The 18,114-nt window shown below is 57.1% G+C and overlaps 1 protein-coding gene across 1 annotated transcript; it reads right to left on the reverse strand.

Annotated features, from left to right (window-relative positions):
• Positions 1-2,289: 2,289 nt before the first annotated feature.
• Positions 2,290-14,869, reverse strand: LOC309823232 (uncharacterized protein C21orf58 homolog; the record flags this gene model as incomplete). The annotated part of the gene is made up of 10 exons (XM_082655371.1): positions 2,290-2,390; positions 2,976-3,038; positions 3,422-3,657; positions 4,022-4,143; positions 8,693-8,804; positions 11,594-11,844; positions 11,947-12,006; positions 13,985-14,133; positions 14,333-14,532; positions 14,810-14,869. The coding sequence occupies 9 exons, from the start codon at positions 14,867-14,869 to the stop codon at positions 2,993-2,995; spliced, it is 1,236 nt and encodes a 411-aa protein (XP_082511497.1). The 3' UTR covers positions 2,290-2,390; positions 2,976-2,992.
• Positions 14,870-18,114: the final 3,245 nt, after the last annotated feature.

Below are 18,114 nucleotides of genomic sequence, written 5' to 3' on the forward strand. Positions count from 1 at the left end.
GCCATCCTGCATTTCTCTTGTCACCAGTGACCCTCTCCATCGGCATCCCCTCCACCAGAAGGGTGACTGGTCAGGTCTTATTGCCCATTCTCTACTGGTTTTTCTTTTTTCTTATTAATTCTGGGGTATTTTTATATATGGTTGAAAACATGCCTTGAATTTTAGTACAGAATACGACCTGAATCTGAGAGAAGGCCGCCCCACGGTCTGTCAGCAGCCGTGCCGTCTGCCCACCCCGCCCGGGCACGTGCTGTCACGTCCCAGAGCTTCCTGCAAACCCAGCATTGCCAGAGCAGGGCTCCTGCTCTGGGTGTCGCCGGCATCCCCAGCCCTTTACTGTCCTAAGTGTGTTCTAGATTCAGCTCCCAAGGCCGTGACGCCCTGGAGGTGCTGTGCCAGGTCCGCAGGCCGCTGAGCACGCGCAGCGCCTCTCGCTTCGTGTCCTCGACATCTTGCTGAGGGGACCCCCGCCAGCAGCCCCGCCAGGGTGCCAGGCATAGCTGGTCAAAGGAAGTTTTCTCCCAACACTTGCCACTAAGTGCCAGGAGCCAGTGCAGCCCCCACAGGCGGAGGTCAGGCCCACAAGACTGCCCCCCACTCTAGCCCAGGGGACCCACTGTCCAGCGCCGCCAGAAGCCAGGGCTTCCCACAGCCCCCGCCTCTGGTTCAGTAATTTGCTAGAATGGCCCACAGAACTCAGGGAGACACGGGTTTCTTACAAGGGACACAGATGGACAGCCAGATGGAGGCGTCCATAGGGTGACATCTGGGGGCTTATGTCCCCGTGGAGCTGGGGTGCACCCCCCAGATGTGTTCACCAGCCCCATCTTCTAGGGGTTTTGTGGAGGCTCTGCTAGGGTGGCGGGGCTTGATTAAATCGCTGGCCTCTGCTGATTGGCTCAGCCTCCAGCCCCTCCCCTCCCTGAGGTTGGGGGCGGGGCCTGAGTTCCAGCCTCTCATCAGGGCTGGCTTCTCCGGCGACGAGCCCCATCTGAAGCTCTCCAGCGCCCGAGTCACCTCGTTAACACAGTCGCAGGAATCCAAAGGTTTTACGAGCTCTGTGCCAGGAACCAGGACAAAACCAGATGGCCATGTCGTCTTATGCTGCGGTATCACGCCATGCCACCACTGTACTCCCGGCACCCGGGCCCCAGAACCCGCCTCCCTCACTCCCAGGGCCTGCTCAGACCTCTTCGGCTTCCCCAGGTTGGCATGCCTCGGGGTGCTTTCCCGCCCGGGCCCTCCTCAGCAGTGACCGCCCCTCCTGCAGGCCCCCCAATGGTGGCCTTGCCGGGCTTTTCCCGGCACCGGACTCTCCCGGACTCAGGAACATGTTTCCTTCAACCCGGTTGACCCAGCAAGGCCAGGTGTGCGGTCGTAGGAAACATGTATGTTGGTATCTGCCCCTGGCTCCTGACGTGGGGCTCCTCATAAATTCCCAAGTGACAGGAGCACCAGGAGCCCCTTTTGTCCTAATGAGGTGACTCTGGGCGGCTCCTGGGTGGAGGCTGGTCGCCGGGAAGACGGAGCCAGGATGAGAACCTTGGAGCTTACAGCGCCGCCCCACGCCCATTCTCCAGAGTAGGGAGGGGACTAGAGATGGAGGTGCCCGTGGATCAGGCCTGCGTGCAGCCCCCATAGCATAAGGCTCGGGGGGGCCAGGTCGGCAGACACAGCCGCATACCAGGAGGGTGACACACCCCACTCCACGGGGACACAGGTGGCAGCCTGGATTTGTGACTGAGCCCTTAACCCGTGGGATCCGACACCATCTCCCGGTGGGTGGTGTCAGAACTGGACTGTAGGACACCCATGCGGGGGTCACAGAGGACTGCTTGATGTGGGGAAACCCCACACATTTGGTGACGGAAGTGAAATGTTCTGTGTGAAAGTAAAGGACACTCACAGGTGAGAAAGACATAGGAGGGAAGGCGGGGCTTTCCTGACTTGGGAGGTAAACAAAATTGAGTTTTTCCAATTTACCAGACCGTCCAAACATGGTGAACTTCTGTCCAATCTCTTCCCTCTATTGAGTTAACAATTACGTTGAGAAATAAAACCAAAGGGAAAAGCCATGTTAGAAAACGTCAAACTGAATGGGAATTCCCTGGTGCCCATTCCCCGCCCCCCGCAGGCCGCAGTGCTGGGGGAGAAAGAAAGAAAGAAAACATCAACATGAAAATCAGGAAATCGGCTCAGACGTTTAACTGCACATTTAAGAAGACAGCGGCGTCTGTCGTCTGTCGAGACGAGCTGCACTCAGGCACGCAGGCCCTGGCCCTCTCCTCGCTGGGCAGCTGCACGGGGCCGAGGTCAGCCCAGGGGCGCCTGTGTGCAGCCAAAGGGCAATTCCAAGGTCATCTCGCTTCCTCTGACGACCCTTCTGGCAACTGCGAGGGTCCAAAGATGTAAGGCTGGAGCAGGGGTCCTGCTCGAGTGGAACTTGGGGAAAGAGACCATTTATCCCAAAAGGGGCCGATGAAAACACGCGTAATACTTGAAAATGACACTTGCGAGAAAATTATATTAAAGCAGCCAGGAAGCATAATTCCACCAGAGAAAATAAAAGAGGGGCAGAGAGTGGAGTAAAGGTAACTCGTCCCGTGGGGAGAATCCAGCCAGAGGCAGATGGAAGACAGCGCTGCCTCGGCCCAGCCTCCGGTGCTCGGCTTCAGGAGGAGAGGCTACGTGAGTGAACCGGCCTGCAGCTCTGCCCTCACACAGACACACCAGGCACATGTCCTGCGGCTGCTCCCTTGCTGTGAGGAGCCGGGGCCTCTGCCCTGGGCCGCCGGGCACCACGAGTGGCACTCTGCTCATGGCGTTTCCCCCAGGAAGGTTCAAGGTTCGTGTGGCTACCTCAGTCGACCTTTCCTCTCCTGGCTCCTGAGCCGTGTCTCCTCGTGACCCTCCCCCCCCGCATCCAGGGCCGCGGCTGCCCACCCCCTGGGGGAGCACGAGGCCCTGCCGCTTACCCGAGCCCGCGGTGGGGTCACAGGCCTGGAGCCTGTGTGGGCAGGACGCCGTCGGACACAGCCCTAGAGGAAGGAGGGTGTCTCTGGATGCAGCTGGCTCACAGACACCATGCTCAGGTGGGTCTCGCCGCCAGGGCTCCGTGGGGGCCCTCACAGCCGGGCTTATGCTGGGCCCTCCCCTGCTGGGCTGGACAAATGACCCAAGCCTCGGGCAGCTCCCCTGGGAGGAGGGCATGGGGTCCACACCCAGCCGTGGCAGCTAGGACTGAGGCTGCCAGGGTTACCTCCCACCCCCGCCACACCCCTCCCTCGGGAGTTGGCAAGGCCTCCCCAGGCTCCTGCTGCAGCTACAGGCCTGACAGAGGGTGAGGAGGGCCGACCCAGGCCCTGGGGTCCTCCCACCCCGCAGGCCCAGGAGGCTGGCCGGGAGCCCAGCCTGGACTTACGTGCCAAGGGCGGCCACTGAGGGATGGGCCACGTGCCACACGGTGGGCAGGAAGCTGGCAGCAGGAGGGAAAGCAGTGGCGGAGACCACCGGGGGCCACGTGGAGTAACCCGCCGGGGAGCCAGGAGTGGGGCTGGCCTGCAGCGGGGCTGGGGGCGCGTAGTGGTGATGGTGGCACACAGAGGGCGGCTTCTGCCTCTTGGCTCGCAGGACGGCGGGGCGAGCCCACTGCGGGTCCTCAGCATGACACACACCAGGGCGTTTCAGCGGGCCCCCGGCTGCTCCTGGGCTCCCCTCCCCTCCACGTGGTTCCTGACTCAGGATGGGGTCAGGGTCAGAGCAGCGGTGGGCAGGGGTCCAGGAGGGCAGGAGGGTGGGGGGCAGGCTCCAGCAGAGCTCATCTGGCTCAAGGGGGCCGCTGTCTGGGCCCTGAACTGGGCAACCCCTTCCTCATCTGGGTGGGACTGGGGGGCGCTTGGGAGCTTCAAGCTGGAGCACAGAGCTGGAGCCAGAAATGTGTTTTTCAAAGCTACAGAGGTGCGTGGATTTCCAGAGGAAGAGCCACCAGGTCCTCTGGTCTTGGTTTGGGTGTGGCGCCTACCTGTGGGGGGAGGCGCAGGGGGGCGGGCGCGAGTGCTGATGGGGGCAGGGCTCTGAGCATCAGGTTCTGCATGAGGATCTGGTGCATCTGTGCGCTCTGCATCAGCATCATCTCCACCATGTCTGAGGGAGGGCACGGAGGGCTGGGTCACGCACGGCCGGCCGCCGGTGACCGGGCCGCTCCTGGAACGGAGCGCAGGCGAAGCAGACACAGAGCTCTACGAGCAGGCGTGGAGGCCTGTGGGTCTGCGGGTCCCGGGCTGTGTGCTCAGACACGTCCTTTTGAACCCTACTGACGGTGGAGCCTTCTTGCCACTGGATTCCTCTCGTCCGTCCGCTGGGCTGCGTGGTGGCCCCGACGGTATCCACATGCTAATCCCCAGGACCTCTGAATGTGGTCTGATTTGGAAAAGGGTCTTTGCAGGTATGATAAGGATCTTGAGATGAAATCAGCCAGGGGAGCCCTAAACCCAAGGCCAGTGTCTTCCTGAGCGAGAGGCAGACGGAGCTCTGAGACAGAAGAGGGGGCAAGACGCAGAGGCGGCGGGCGGAGGCTGGAGGGGCGCCCGGAGCCCCAGGAGGTGGAGGGGCAGGAAGGCCCCTCCCCGGGACCTGCCGCACCTTGAGTTTGGAGCTCAGCCTCCAGACTGGGAGCAGACACAGTCCTGTCATTTTAGGCCACCGGCTTGTGGCGCTTTGTCGCAGCCACCCCAGGAAGCTAATATATTCACCAACTCGGGACACTAGGAAACGCTAATTTTGGTCAGTGTGGGACATAAATGTTGCTTCTTTCCACAGCAGCTAGGCCCTGGAAATTAGGTAGCCCTCCAGGCTCTGTTGGCCTCACCGAAGGAAAGCGAGCCTCTAAGGACCACTCAGACTCGCAGCCAAGCAGATGGGGCCTCCAGGCCTGGGCTGGGGCTCCCGGGCGCGCTTTGGAGCTGGGCTGCAGCAGACAGCCTCCCCCTCGGCCGCGCTCCCGGACCTCCCTGCAGGCGTGGACTTGCCAAGCCTCCACAATCACGCGGGCCAAGTCCTTAAAGCACGTCCTTCTCGCTGTATTACACACCCTGCTGGTTCTGTTTCTCTGCAGAGCCCTGACTGGCACAGATGTCGGCGCAGGGCCAGGGGGCTCTGGGGAAGGGGCCAGAGCCAGACTGCTAGTGCAGAAGCTGAGTCTGGCAGCCCCACAGGGGGCAAAGGCCCTTGAGGAGACCCACGTGGGTCGGGGCTTGGGAAGCCCCGCCCACAGTGAGCCCTCTGAGAGGGAGCCCTCCCCATCAGCCCCGCAGGGCCCCCCCGAGTAAAATCGCGCATGAAAAGATTAGTCGGCGGATGTGGGGGTAGAGAAGTGGACCCACATCTACAGCCTCACCACCAGGGCACACGTCAGTGCAGTGGGCAAACAGTCTTCAATAAAGGGCAGGGGGTCAAATAAAGGGCAGGGTATCCATGGCAAAAATAATAGCATTGATCCCTAATTCACAACACACACAAAAATCCATTGCAGGTGGATCGTACATTTAAATGTGAAAGGCAAACAGAGCCCCAGAAGAAAATACAGAAGAACGTCTTCCTGACCTTGACGGGTAAAGACTTCTTAAACAGGACATAAAAGGTACCAACCATAAAGAGTAAAGCCTGAAAAACTGAACTTCACTAAAATTAAGAACTTCTTTTTATCCAGAGACACACACTATGAAGAGAGTGGAAGGGCCACAAAAAGGACTTGCTGTTTGCAATACATATGTCAAAATGACCCATTTTTAGAATACATAAAGAATTCCTAGAAGTCAATAAGAGAGGCAGAAAACCGGAAAGAAAAATGGGCAAAATACTTGAATGGGAACTTCACAAAAAAGCATATTCAAGTGGCCAAAAATATATGAAAAGGTGAAGTGCAAATTAAAACCAGAAGAAGCTACCATGGCCTGCCCACCAGATTGGTGAAAATGAAAAATTCTGAAAACATCAAGTGTTGGTAAGTTGCTGTGGGCAACCGAAATTCTCCTCCCCTCCTGTGGGGTGCACATGGGTCCAGGCACTTTGGAAAACTGTCTGGCAGTATTTCCTAAGCAGCCATCCCATCCCCGGGTGTGTGCCCCACAGACACGAGCACGTCCATTCACCAGAAGGCACGCAGAGAAGCACAGCGGCAACAGCCCAGCTGCGCAGAAACGGAACGCCCAACCCCCCAAATGGGCCCACAGTCTGAGGGACTGAATAGCGTGGTGGCTAAAGAATGGCCCCAGCGATGCCCACATCCTGATCCCAGAACCTGCGAATGTGTTCCGTTACACAGCGAAAGGGACTTGCAGATGTGACGAAGTTAAGAATCTTGAGATGGGATGGAAGCGACCGGAGTCTCCGCCCACGGACGAAGGGATAAGTAAAATGGGGTCCAGCCACACAGTGGGATATTACTCAGCCTTAAAAAGGCAGGATGCTCTGACACAGGCTACAACATGGATGAACCTTGAGGACATTATGCTCGGTGACATAAGCCAGACACACAAAGACAAGTACTGTGTGCTTCCGCTCTTATGAGGCATGTAGCCCAATCAAAATCAAGAAGGTGGAAAACAGACTGGTGGGCGCAAAGGGCTGGGGGAGGGGGATGGGAAGCTGTTCACTGGGGACAGAGTTTCAGTTTTACACGACGGAAAATTCTAAAGATCTGTTGCACAACAATGTTGAATATAGTTAGCACGACTTAAACATGGTTACGATGGTCAACTTCATGTTACGTGTTTTTTACCACAATTTTTTAAATTAACTTTTTTTAAAAAGGATCTTCAGATAGGGAGATTATCTTGGATTATCCGGGTGGTCCCCATGTTATCACGGGGCCCTTAGAAAGTGTTGGGAGAAAATAACTATCAACCTACACTTGAATATCCAGCAAAACTAGTGTTTAAGAACAAGGGGAAATAAAAAGAAAGTGAACACTAAGGCAGCTTCAAAAGCCTGTCCTGCAGGACCTTGTAAAAGACTTGTTCCCAGGTGATAGGACGGGATTCCAGGAGGACAGTCTGAGATACAATAAAGGGTGAGTTAATTCAAATGTATTTGCTGTATGACGTTATACCAGTGTCTTTTCTGTGAAGTTTTCCAAAAAGGTAGAACTGACATGGAGAGCAGTCGCGGGGAGTGGGGTGGAGTGGAGCTCCAGAAGCCGCGTATCTACTTCATAGGAAGCAGCCCAGCAGTTCTCCAAAGGGGTTGTTGTAGTACACTGGAGAGTCCCTATTTTTACATTCAAATATTTGATCCACTTGGAATTTGTTTTGGTATAATGAGTGGGGTAAGGAACGTGACTTGACTTTTCTGAATAACTAGCTACTGACTGACTGTTTCATTTTTACCAGTGATTTTAAATGCACTTTTTAAAGGCACACAGACACTTGCGCGCACGTGCGTGCGTGTGCACACACACACACACACGCACACACGCACGCACAGGGTATGCTGGCTTCACCTCTAGAGCCTGACAGTCACTAAAGTTCATCTGGAAAAACCAGGGAGGGTGGTGAGGAGAGACCAGCGGGCTGTCCTCTCTGCACCTCCAGGCCACCTTCCTGTGTGTCACGGTGAGGACGGTCCCCCTGGGGAGCTGCAGGCCACCATGGACCAGGCCTGACGTGTAGCACGTACACAGTGGTGCTACAGTGCCGCGACAGAGTTGAGAACACTCATCGGGTGATTCTACACACAAGTCTGCCTCGGACTCTCAATACCTCCTATCGTCAGGAAAACGCAAACTACAACCCCAGCGACCGACTACCACCCCTGCTAACACGGCTGCCCGCACCACATGCAGGTGAGGGTGTCGAGGAACTGGACCTCTCACACGTGGCAGTTTTAAGCACACACCTGCCATGATTCAGCCGTCCCGGTCCTAGATGTTTACCCAGGAGAAATAAAAATGTACATCCAGGCTCAGACGTGAGTGTCCATGGAGCTTCTGTGGTGATGACCAAAACTAGAAACGACCCAAGTGTTCATCGACAGGTGAAAGGATAGCAAACCAGCCCATCCTCACAATGTAAGGTCACTGGGCAATTTCAAGGGGCCATGGTTTGCTACGCCCAACAAGAGCGATGAGTCTGAAAACAGTGCCACTGAGAGAAAGAAGCCACACAGGAAAGAGTGCATACTGTGTGATTCCACTCATACAAAAATCTAGGAGACGCAAACTGATGCAGAGTGACAAAGCAGCTAGGACGGCGGGAAAAGGTGCCTGAGGTGATGCCGTGTGTTCACTGCCTTGATTTAGTGATGGGTTCACAGGTGTGTACAGGTGTCAATACTATCAAATTGTACACTTTAACGGTGTGCAATTTATTCTATGTCACCTCAATAGAGCTGTTCTAAAATTCAAGTATTTAAAAGTTACCTAAAGAGAAAAAGCAGTTTAACCAAGGGTTTTTTGAAGCTAATCACTGGATGAGTTGGGCTGGAACACAGTTCTTTCAAATCTGAGTCCAAGCTTCTTCCCTCAGGGATATCCATCAGTAAGGATTTTTCAAAGTGAAATTATTTTCATGTTGGTAAATACATAGCTTCAGTTGAGTAGTCAAAAGCTGGCCCTAAAAGACTACCTGGCTTACAAAACTATTTTTTCAGTAGAGAATTGCATAAACCCGTGACAACATTCGTTATGAACACTTACCTTCCTTGACGCTTCCGGACTGCTGAGTGGGGAAGGCCTGGGGAGGGGGGATCTGTGCGATGAGTGGCTGCTGAGGCAGCTGCTGGATGATGGTGGTGGGAGGTGGGGGTGCCTAGAAGAGCCAGACGACCCATTACCTGAATGTGCCCCGGGAATAGTGACCTACAGAACCACCCACCACCCATCCACCCACCACCCACCCATCAATCCATCCATCCAACATCCACCCACTGTCCACCCATCAATCCATCCCCCATCCATCCATCCATCCACCCATCCATCCATCCATTCATCCACCATCCACCCATCAATCCATCCATCCAACATCCACACACCATCCATCCATCCACCATCCATGCCCCCATCCATCCATCCATTCATCCACCCACCATCCACCCATCAATCCATCCCCCCATCCAACCATCCATCCATCCATCCATCCATCCATCCACCATCCACCATCCATCCATCTATCAATACACCCATCCAGGGGCTTCCCTGGTGGTGCAGTGGTTGAGAATCTGCCTGCCAATGCAGGGGACACGGGTTTGAGCCCTGGTCTGGGAAGATCCCACATACCGCGGAGCAACTAGGCCCGTGAGCCACAACTACTGAGCCTGCACATCTAGAGCCTGTGCTCCGCAACAAGAGAGGCCGCGACAGTGAGAGGCCCGCGTACTGCAGTGAAGAGCGGCCCCCACTCGCCTCAACTAGAGAAAGCCCTCGCACAGAAACGAAGACCCAACACAGCCAAAAATAAATAAATTAATTAATTAATTAAATTAAAAAAAAATACACTCATCCATCCACCAGCCATCCATGGGGGACTTTAAATGAGAAACCCTAGAGGTTAAACAGATGGCTGAATAGATAAATATTTGAGGCTGGGTATCACTTAGGACATGGAATGTTATGGGCTGAATGTTTGTCCCCCCACAAATTCACATGTTGAAGCCCTAACCTCCAAAGTGACTACATTTGGAGATGAGGCCTATGAGGAGGTGATAAAGGGAACGAGGTCGTAAGAGTGGGGCTCTAGTCTGATAGGGCTGGTGTCCTTGTAAGAAGAGAAAAAGACACCAGAAGCTGTCTGCCCCTTGAGGATACAGTGAGAAGGCGGCCACCCACCAGCCAGGAGAGCACGCTCACAAGAACTGCATTGGCCGGCACCTTCATCTGGGACGTCCAGCCTCCAGGTGGTGAGAAGGTAAACGTCTGATGTTTAAGTGCCCAGACTGTGCTATTTTGTAGTGGAGCCCAAGCTGAGTAAGACATGGCGGTTTTCATGTTTCCCACGTTTCCTGGATTTAGTGGGCTAAGCTCATCCCTGCTTCCATCGATTCTGCTTTAATAGAGGTATCCAAGGATCTCGGCCTGGGAATACCCTCTGGCTTCCCTCCTGAGTTAAAATAAACGCACACAAATTTGGGGCGCACACCAGGCGTTGATTTCTATTTTAATCCCCTGCCCTGTCCCTTCTCTCTCAGTTCACGGAAAGGATGGCATGGACCAGGGTTGGCAAACTTCCTGTAAAGGGCTGGACAGTGTATCGTTCCCGCTTTGTGGCCACACGGCTTTAGTTGTAACTGCTCACCTCTGCCTTTGTAGCTGGAAAGCAGCCCCAGACATGTAAGCACTTATGAACCCTGAGATGTGTGTTTCATATCATTTTCATGTGTTACAAACTATCATTCTTCCCCTGATTCTTTCCCAAACATTTAAAAGTGTACCACCCCTCTCAGTTCACAGGTCCTACTGACACAGGTGGCAGCCAGCTTTGGCCTGTAGCCACAGTCGGCCACCCCCCCACAGGCCACCCCCGGCCCTGCACAGACCAGCAGGCAGTCACAGCGGTGGTGCTCTCGCGGCAGAGGGGACCTCCTACCCCAGAGTCTCTGGGACATTCATCCTAGCCACCAAGGCCCCTGCCTGCTCTCGTGCTGTCATTGGGGCTGAGACTGAAACACCCAAGCATGACTGGGCCTGAGGAACTGCAGTAAGTATGCGCACGTTGGGACGGGGGGAGCCTCCTGAACCTACACCCTCACCCCACCATTCCTGGGGCAAAGGGGGCTCTGGGGGCTCTGCTGGCACGCCCCTTCCCTCTCTGTTCCCTCCACGTGGGCTGCCAGGTCCCCTCCCAGAGGATAAACGCCCTCCAGGTCATGGACCCAGCCTGTGGGCACCACCAACCTCCCTGGCCAGCCGATCCAGAACCTTCTCAACTTGGCCCCGCCCACCTCCTGCCTGGTCTTCTCCTCATGCACTCAGCCCCCGAGGCCGCAGCCCGCCAGGCCCCAGCTGCCACCACTCCTTGCTCTGGGCATCCAGCTGCCCCCGATACGATCCCTTTTGTTTAAGAAAGTCAGAGCTGCTTTCCATCGCTTGTAACCCAGGATGCTGAATGCAGGCGTGAGGCTCTCAGAAGTGGAACAGTCTTCCACCTTTTACAATTCTGCCCTGGAGACTAGGTGCTAAGCTTCCCCAGTCATTATGAAGTTTGGGAAAGGAGCTGACACACTTCTTCCCCAAATTCAGGCCCTCCTGATACTGAAACCTCCTAATACTTCTGCTCCTAGCGCAAAGGTTAGGACGTGGGGCGGAGCTGGGACCCCAGCCTCTCACCTGTAATGAGATAAGCACCCCCTACCCCCAGCCAGTTCTCAGGGCACCTGTGAGGCCTGATGACACACATTAGCCCCGACAGAGCCAGACACGGAATGCAGCCACGGCCGCCGCTCAGCCCACGGCCCCTTCCGCACACTTCCCTAAGGTGCTGAAAGAGGCGAGAGACGGAGGTGTGGAGACACCGCCATCCCTGCTTAGGTGAGAGGTCTCTGGGGGCGTGGCACCCTCCCTGCATTGGTTCTGCCCCCCAGATTCACCGCGAGGAAGACTTACTGGGTGTTGGGTGATCTGCGGTGGGTCCGGGGTGGGTGGGGCCGGGGAGACAGCGGGGTGGACACCCACAGGGGGCACCTCTGGGGGCAGCACTGACCCACGGGCTCCTCCGTCCAGCCCCCTCCAGGCGCGGGCCCGGGAGACCTCTTCCAGGAGGTGCTGTTCCTGTAACGCCAAAGCAGAGCCCGTGCTTGGAGGCAGGGAGCTGTGACAGCCGGAGCAGGCTGGCGTGTCCCAGGCCCTCACCCCGCCTGGCACGACAGCGCCAGCTCACAGGCGTGTGGCCCCCGCAGTGGGGGAGCGGCCCCAGGACCACCTGCTACCCCCGTGCACCAGGCTCCCTCCCACCCCACCCGGGCGCATGATCAGATGGTAGGCCCAGGGCGCAGCTGGGTCGGAGTTGGAGCCAGGCCCTGGAGGCAAAGCCAGAAGGCCCTTGCCTGGTGCACACCGGAGAAATTGACCCCGAACGACTTTTTCCAGCCTATAGAGGATATTCTGTCTCTCCAGCATGCTTCCAGGTCGACTTCACCACAAAGCAGTGAGTTTATCACAACTATCGTTTGGACCCGAACGCACCCCTTCCCATGGTCATTCCCTGCTGCGGGTGCCTCTGGTTTGGACGAAGCCCTGGTCATCTTGGAATCCCACTTCCAGGGGAACCGGACCCTTCACGCGGCACTTCCACCTCTGATCATGTGCAAACAGAGCAGTTTTTTTCAGCTAACAGCCCCCTGTGAGAGCCCAGCCTACAGGTGAGTTCTCCTCTCTCCCTGGACTCCGTGATCGGGGATGACGCCCCTCAGCTGCTCACGGCCCATCAGCTGTCCGCCCCCAAGTCGCAAACGGCAGAACCAGCACGGGTTCCAGAAGGGCCCCCACCTCCACTGGCCTGTGTTTGCTCTGAGCTCAGGCCGCAGTCTCAGCTGCAGAGAGCTCAGGCCAAGGCTCCCTGTGGCCACGTGGCCTACCCAGAGTCTCTGCAGAAGGTCCTTCCTCATCCTCAGAGCGCTCCGCAGGGCGGCCTCTGGCCCGTCCTCATTTCCTGGAGGGAAGCGCGTGCTTCAGGGCTCGGCACTGCAGACCCCGGCAGCTCCCACTCCGGGACCTGCACGCCTGTCCCAGAGAAGGAGGGAGGTGCCTGGGGACGGAGCTTGGGGGGCTGCCCTGTGGGGATTACGTGGGCAATGGTGGGGGGCATGCGGGGAGCTCAGTCTCTCAGGGGGGTCTATCTTACTCCTGGACAGGAGCCGGAAGTTGCAGAGTGAGGATTTCCCCTGGGGCCCGAGCACCACGTTGCTCCTGCACCTTTGCCGGGAAGTCCCGCGGGCTCCACGGGGCGCGGTGAGAGGAAGGAGGCCCTCACGGGATGGGGCTGAGAGCCCAGCCTCCCATCACCTGGAGCCACCCCGCAGCCCCAAGCTGCCTGGAGGCTGGCGTGTTCCACGGAGCCTCAGGGAACGGTTCCTGCAGCGTCCTGGACACCATGCCTCTGGTGGTCCCTGAGCTCCTTTCCTCTGGGTGCACGGGCCTGCCCCTCCCCCCAGGCCTGCCGCCTCCCCCTAGAGCTGGCGATGCCCGGGCTGCCTGTCCTCTGGGGTCCCCACTCCCCCTCCAGGAGTCCCCACTTCCCTGGCCCATTTGTACTGTTCCATGTTCTGAGCTTGTCCTTGGTCATGTGACCTGGTTTGGGATTTTTTTCTATCTGGATTTGGGCCCTGGGCTCTGTCTGCTGCACTTGGGAGCTGCCTGGAACCCCCGCAGCCCAAGGGGCTACGCCACATAGTAAAGAACAAGCAGTGTCTCCCCAGCACCTCGCCTAGATGTCCCTGAGCCCGGAGCCCGTCACCAGGGAAAGCAGTCCTTGCCCTGGGTCCTGTGGCCTAAGCATCTGACCGCCAGCCATGCTGGGGACGACGGGGCGTCTGGTCTGGGCGCCCGAGGATGCGCAGGCCGACACGGGTGGGGTAGGCCCTCCACACCCACACCGCACAGCGAGCGCAGGGCGACACGGTCTGATGCAGGTGTGGCCACTTGTGATCCAAGCTGGGCAGCCTGGGCTGCTTATCTAACCTCTCTGTGCCTCTAGCGCTCAACTGCGAAACAGGAATGATGAACGTGCCCTCCTGGGTATGCAGGCTGGATGTGATACGATATGAGGGTGTGTGTGTGTGTGTGTGTGTGTGTGCGTGTGTGTGTGTGTGTGTGTGTGTGTGTGTGTGTGTGTGGACGTGCCCTCCTGGGTATGCAGGCTGGATGTGATACGATATGAGGGTGTGTGTGTGTGTGTGTGTGTGTGTGTGTGTGTATGTGTGTGTGTGTGTGTGTGTGTGTGTGTGTGTGTAGGTTGCTCCGGGGCCTGTGCAGCGTCAGGCAGCCCGGGGCTCTTACCGGGCGTGAGCTGGGGGTCCTCAGAATCCACTTCCACATCCTCGCGCTCTTGCTTCAGCTTCTGTGAGAAGAGAGCAGAGCGAGGACTGTGCTCCAGGCGCGGGCTCAGTGTGGGGGCCAGGCCGGGCACCAGCGCCCAGACAGACGGGCTGGGAGCAGGAAGCGTGTGAGGGGGCTGCGGGGCAGGGAGCCAGGTGGGACCCTGAGGCCACACTCGCCATACAGTGCACACACACTCCCCCTTGAAACCCACAGGCCCTTGCAGGAGGCTATCTGAAGAGCCTGACCAGGCCGGCTCTGTGTCCTGACCACCTGACTGCCCCACTGAGCCCTGGGCTGAGCAGCTACTGTCGGGGCCAGTTCTGGGGTGAGCCCTGCTGCCGCTCTGGGCAGCCGTCGGGAGCAGAGGGACAGAGCAGGCAGGTGAGGTGGGGGGAGCCGTGAGGACCCCGCAGACCCTCAGAGGAGGAGAAGGGGGCCGGCCTGAGGGCGTCCACCGGCCGCCCACCCCAGGCCCGGCCGAGACGCCGCGCCCTGAAACTCGGAAGCTGGGAGGCCCCGAGGGGGAGAATCAGGGCGCCCTGGCGGTGCTCCAGCCGGTGGGTGCGGGCCTGCCTCCTGGCTGCAGAAACTGCCAGGAGAACCTACTTGGTTCTGTACAAACACAGAGAAGAAAAGCCAAGGAGCCACAGTTCTTCACCACGAGGCTAAAAGCGCTGAAAAGGGTCTTGCTTTGCAAGTGGGCTCGTTCCAGGTATAATCTTACCTTTCAAAGCTGTGCTTCTGTAACAAGCTGCTAAAAACACGAGTGCCCAGCTGCCTTACCTTCTCCAGGAGTTTCAGGGTCAGCCGGGTCAACCGATCTGCCACCGAGGAGTCCAGCATCCCGGGGCCACAGGAGGGGACGCCACGGGCCCGCCCCTCCCCGTCTCAGTTCCCTCTGGAAGAACCGCTCAGCCGGAGAGACGCAGCCCAGCCCTGGGGCCACTGAAAGAATCCCACGCGGGCTCGGTTTGCCTTCTGGCCTCTGCGGCCAGAGAAGAGCGTGTGTGTGTGGGGCACACGCCCTGGACGCGCAGTGTCGGGCATCGCCATGGTGGTTGCGAGGAGCCGCAGACATGGCGAGGCCCGGTTGCCAGGTTTCCACTGAGAGTCCTTCCCAGGCCCCGCCTGTCCCCATGCAGGGGTTACCAGTAAACACTGCTGATCCCCAGGTGTGGCCAGGCGGGGCTCCTTGGGAAGGAAAAAGTGGGCAGCAGCTGGGGCCCGAGGGGTAGAGTACAGCCCTGGCGGGGAGGACAGAGCCCAGAGGATGGGGTGGGGAGGGGCACGGCATCCACCCCCCACGCACCACGGGGGCCTGCCACCCCTGCCCTCAGTCCGTTATGGCCTCCAGGAGGCCAGCAAGCCCCTGGCCTTTCCTAGGGATCCTCCCAGCCAGACGAGAGTAAAGGCCAGAAACACTGGAAGACAGGGTGCGACCACCACCTCCCTGCAGACTTCAGGAAACTCTGCGTGGCACCAGGGAGCTGGCCAACGAGGTGCCTGGGGGCTTCTGGGTGGGAGCTCAAGGTGGGCTCACCCCACAGGCACCCAGCTGGCACCTCAGAGGACACGGGGCCACCCCGAGGCACCACCCCTCAGGGTGGATGTGATTCCAGCAGGGGGACTGCCCAGCCGGGACCCATGCCCAGAGAGGGGCAGGGGTTCCCAGTGCCTGAGGAGCAGGGGCACCTGGGAGGCGGACCATCGGTGGGTGACCCACCTACCCAGCAGAGGGCATGTCCACAGGGCTGGCATGGGGAGGGGGTGTGATGGGAGGGGAGGGGGTGAGCCCATCAAGGGAAGACTTTTCTAAATGATGCTTCATTTCAATGCTTCCCAGGAAGGGCAGCTTCGAGGAGTAGTATTGTATTTTGTTTTATATTGTATCAATACCTACTGTATCGGGCATTTTGTAGGGTGTTCCTCTACTATTGGGATTTGTTTGATGATTTCTCACAATTGGACTGGGGTTATGGGTTTTTGGGAGGAAGACCACAGAGGCAAAAGGCCCTTCTCATCACGTCCCATCCAGGGTGTGTGCCGTCAACATGACCTACACTGTGGACGATGACCTTAGTTACCTCGTGGACGTGTGTCTATCAGGTTTCACCACTGCACAGCTACTATTTCTCTCTCCCTTTCCACACTGTCTTCTTCAGGAGGAAGTAGCTATGCACAGCCCATACATAAGGAGTGGGGGGGTGTGTTTCCCTCCTTGAAGGTGAGTATCTACATATCTGGACAGCTGTTTAATTGTTAAAAATAAGTTAAGAGTCAGAGCCAACATTTCAGAATATCTAGAATAGCCGTGGAAATGATTCTGGGGTTCCTCGGAACACGGCTTGAAAACCACTGGCCAAAGCAGCGTGGGCAAACACGTGGGCCCCCCACAAAGTTTTAGAGGTACTGCAACATGTAAAGGTTGAGAGATTCAGGCATAGATCTGAGTCTCTGACTGCTCCTGGGAACTCCGATCCTGTGGTCTGCTAGTGTTGCCTGCCTACCCCTGGTCTTAGGAGGCCACCGCCTCGTGTCTGTGAGCCAAGACTGCAAGCATCACTCACCACACAGAGGGCTATGGTCTGACACAGGAGGAGGTTGAACTTCCAGGGCTCCCTGAAGGTTTGTGTAAGTTGCGGTTGCTTCGACTCACACGTTCACACAGGTTGAAAGGTGAGCTTGTGTCAGTAAAGTCACTACAGCACGTTCGTGGAGGAGCATAGTTACTGGCACTCAGTCTCAGAGAGCAGACGGGGGCACACGGCCCGCACACAGACCCTACTGCATTGAAGGCACAGGAGTGAAGGAAACACGGAACCTGCAGCGTGTTCGCCAGACACCCCTGCACGTTAACCCGCAGCAGCGCTGCTTGATACGCCACCTTTTCTCCGGCTGCCGCTTGCAGCGCTGTCATCCTACCCAGCTCTACCCCGGCCAGATCTGACGCGGGGGCAAGTTTGTGGGTGTTTTCACTTCTCACACAGGGAAACCGAGGCACAGCTGCTTAGGGGTTTCCTGTGTTTCTTCCTGAGTTTGCGACCCCCCCGCCATTTAGGTAACCATCACCAGTTGATGAGAGCATCCCCCCACCCCACCCTCCGCGAGGGAACGCTCACCCAGGCACATTTACGCTACAGTAACAAGAGATGCCAACAACACGCTTCGGATCAGTGTCAGTTAGTCAGAGCTTATCAGCTTCCAATGAGCCTGATAACTGTAGCAGCATTTGATTGTTAATCAAAACCGTGGGCTAGGAATAAAAACCTCGCCTTACTTCCTCATCTGGACAAACAGGCTTAAGTGGAGTCTGAAGCTAAGGAACAAACAATGATTTCATGAGACTCCAATTCCCACACGGACCATGAATTCATAACCCACATCACATTCTTTCTTTTTAAAAAAATTTTTAACAGGCTATCTTTTTGAGCAGTTTTAGCTTCACAGAAATTTGAACCGGAAGTACAGCACGTTCCTTTTTAATAACCATTTACAATATATTTGGATTGATTTACCCAAACGTTTCAAGGCCTTAAAACTTTTCCATGTGAGAAGAGACTTTTTTGCCTTTCACTGAAACAGCTCTCTCCCTCTGGTGATCTAGAACTGCGCACAATTACTGTATCATTTAAAATTGCATCCTTACAGGCCTCTTGGCAAGTGGCCCTATGGAGCCCCTTCCACGCTGGGGTTCCAGGGGTTGTCCTAACAGGAATACACTTGTATTGCGGGTGTGGGTTTGCCTTTCCTGCCCGCAGGGCCTCAGCCTGACCCTCTCTGAGTTTCTCACTGCATGGGGTCCCTGCTAACACTCTTTGACGCAGGGCACTGCTTTATGGCAGCGGTGCCAGAGTGGACCCTTGACTGTGCAAGCTGGGGGCAGACGCCTTAAACCAGAGCCCTCGATATGGCACTGTATCCCCAGTGGGAAGAATCCATGGGTCCAGGAGTGGCAGCACCGCCGGTGGCTTCCTGTCCCTGTAGCTCTGGGCTCCGTGGGTTGGGGATGCCGGCCCCGATTCCCACTGACTAACTCTGGCCGCCCCCGGCATTCCGGTTCTGTGGGTCCAGGCGCCAGCGGGACCCAA

The sequence above is a fragment of the Grampus griseus genome (assembly GCF_964374135.1).
Source record: "Grampus griseus genome assembly, chromosome: 5".
Lineage (NCBI taxonomy): Eukaryota > Metazoa > Chordata > Mammalia > Artiodactyla > Delphinidae > Grampus > Grampus griseus.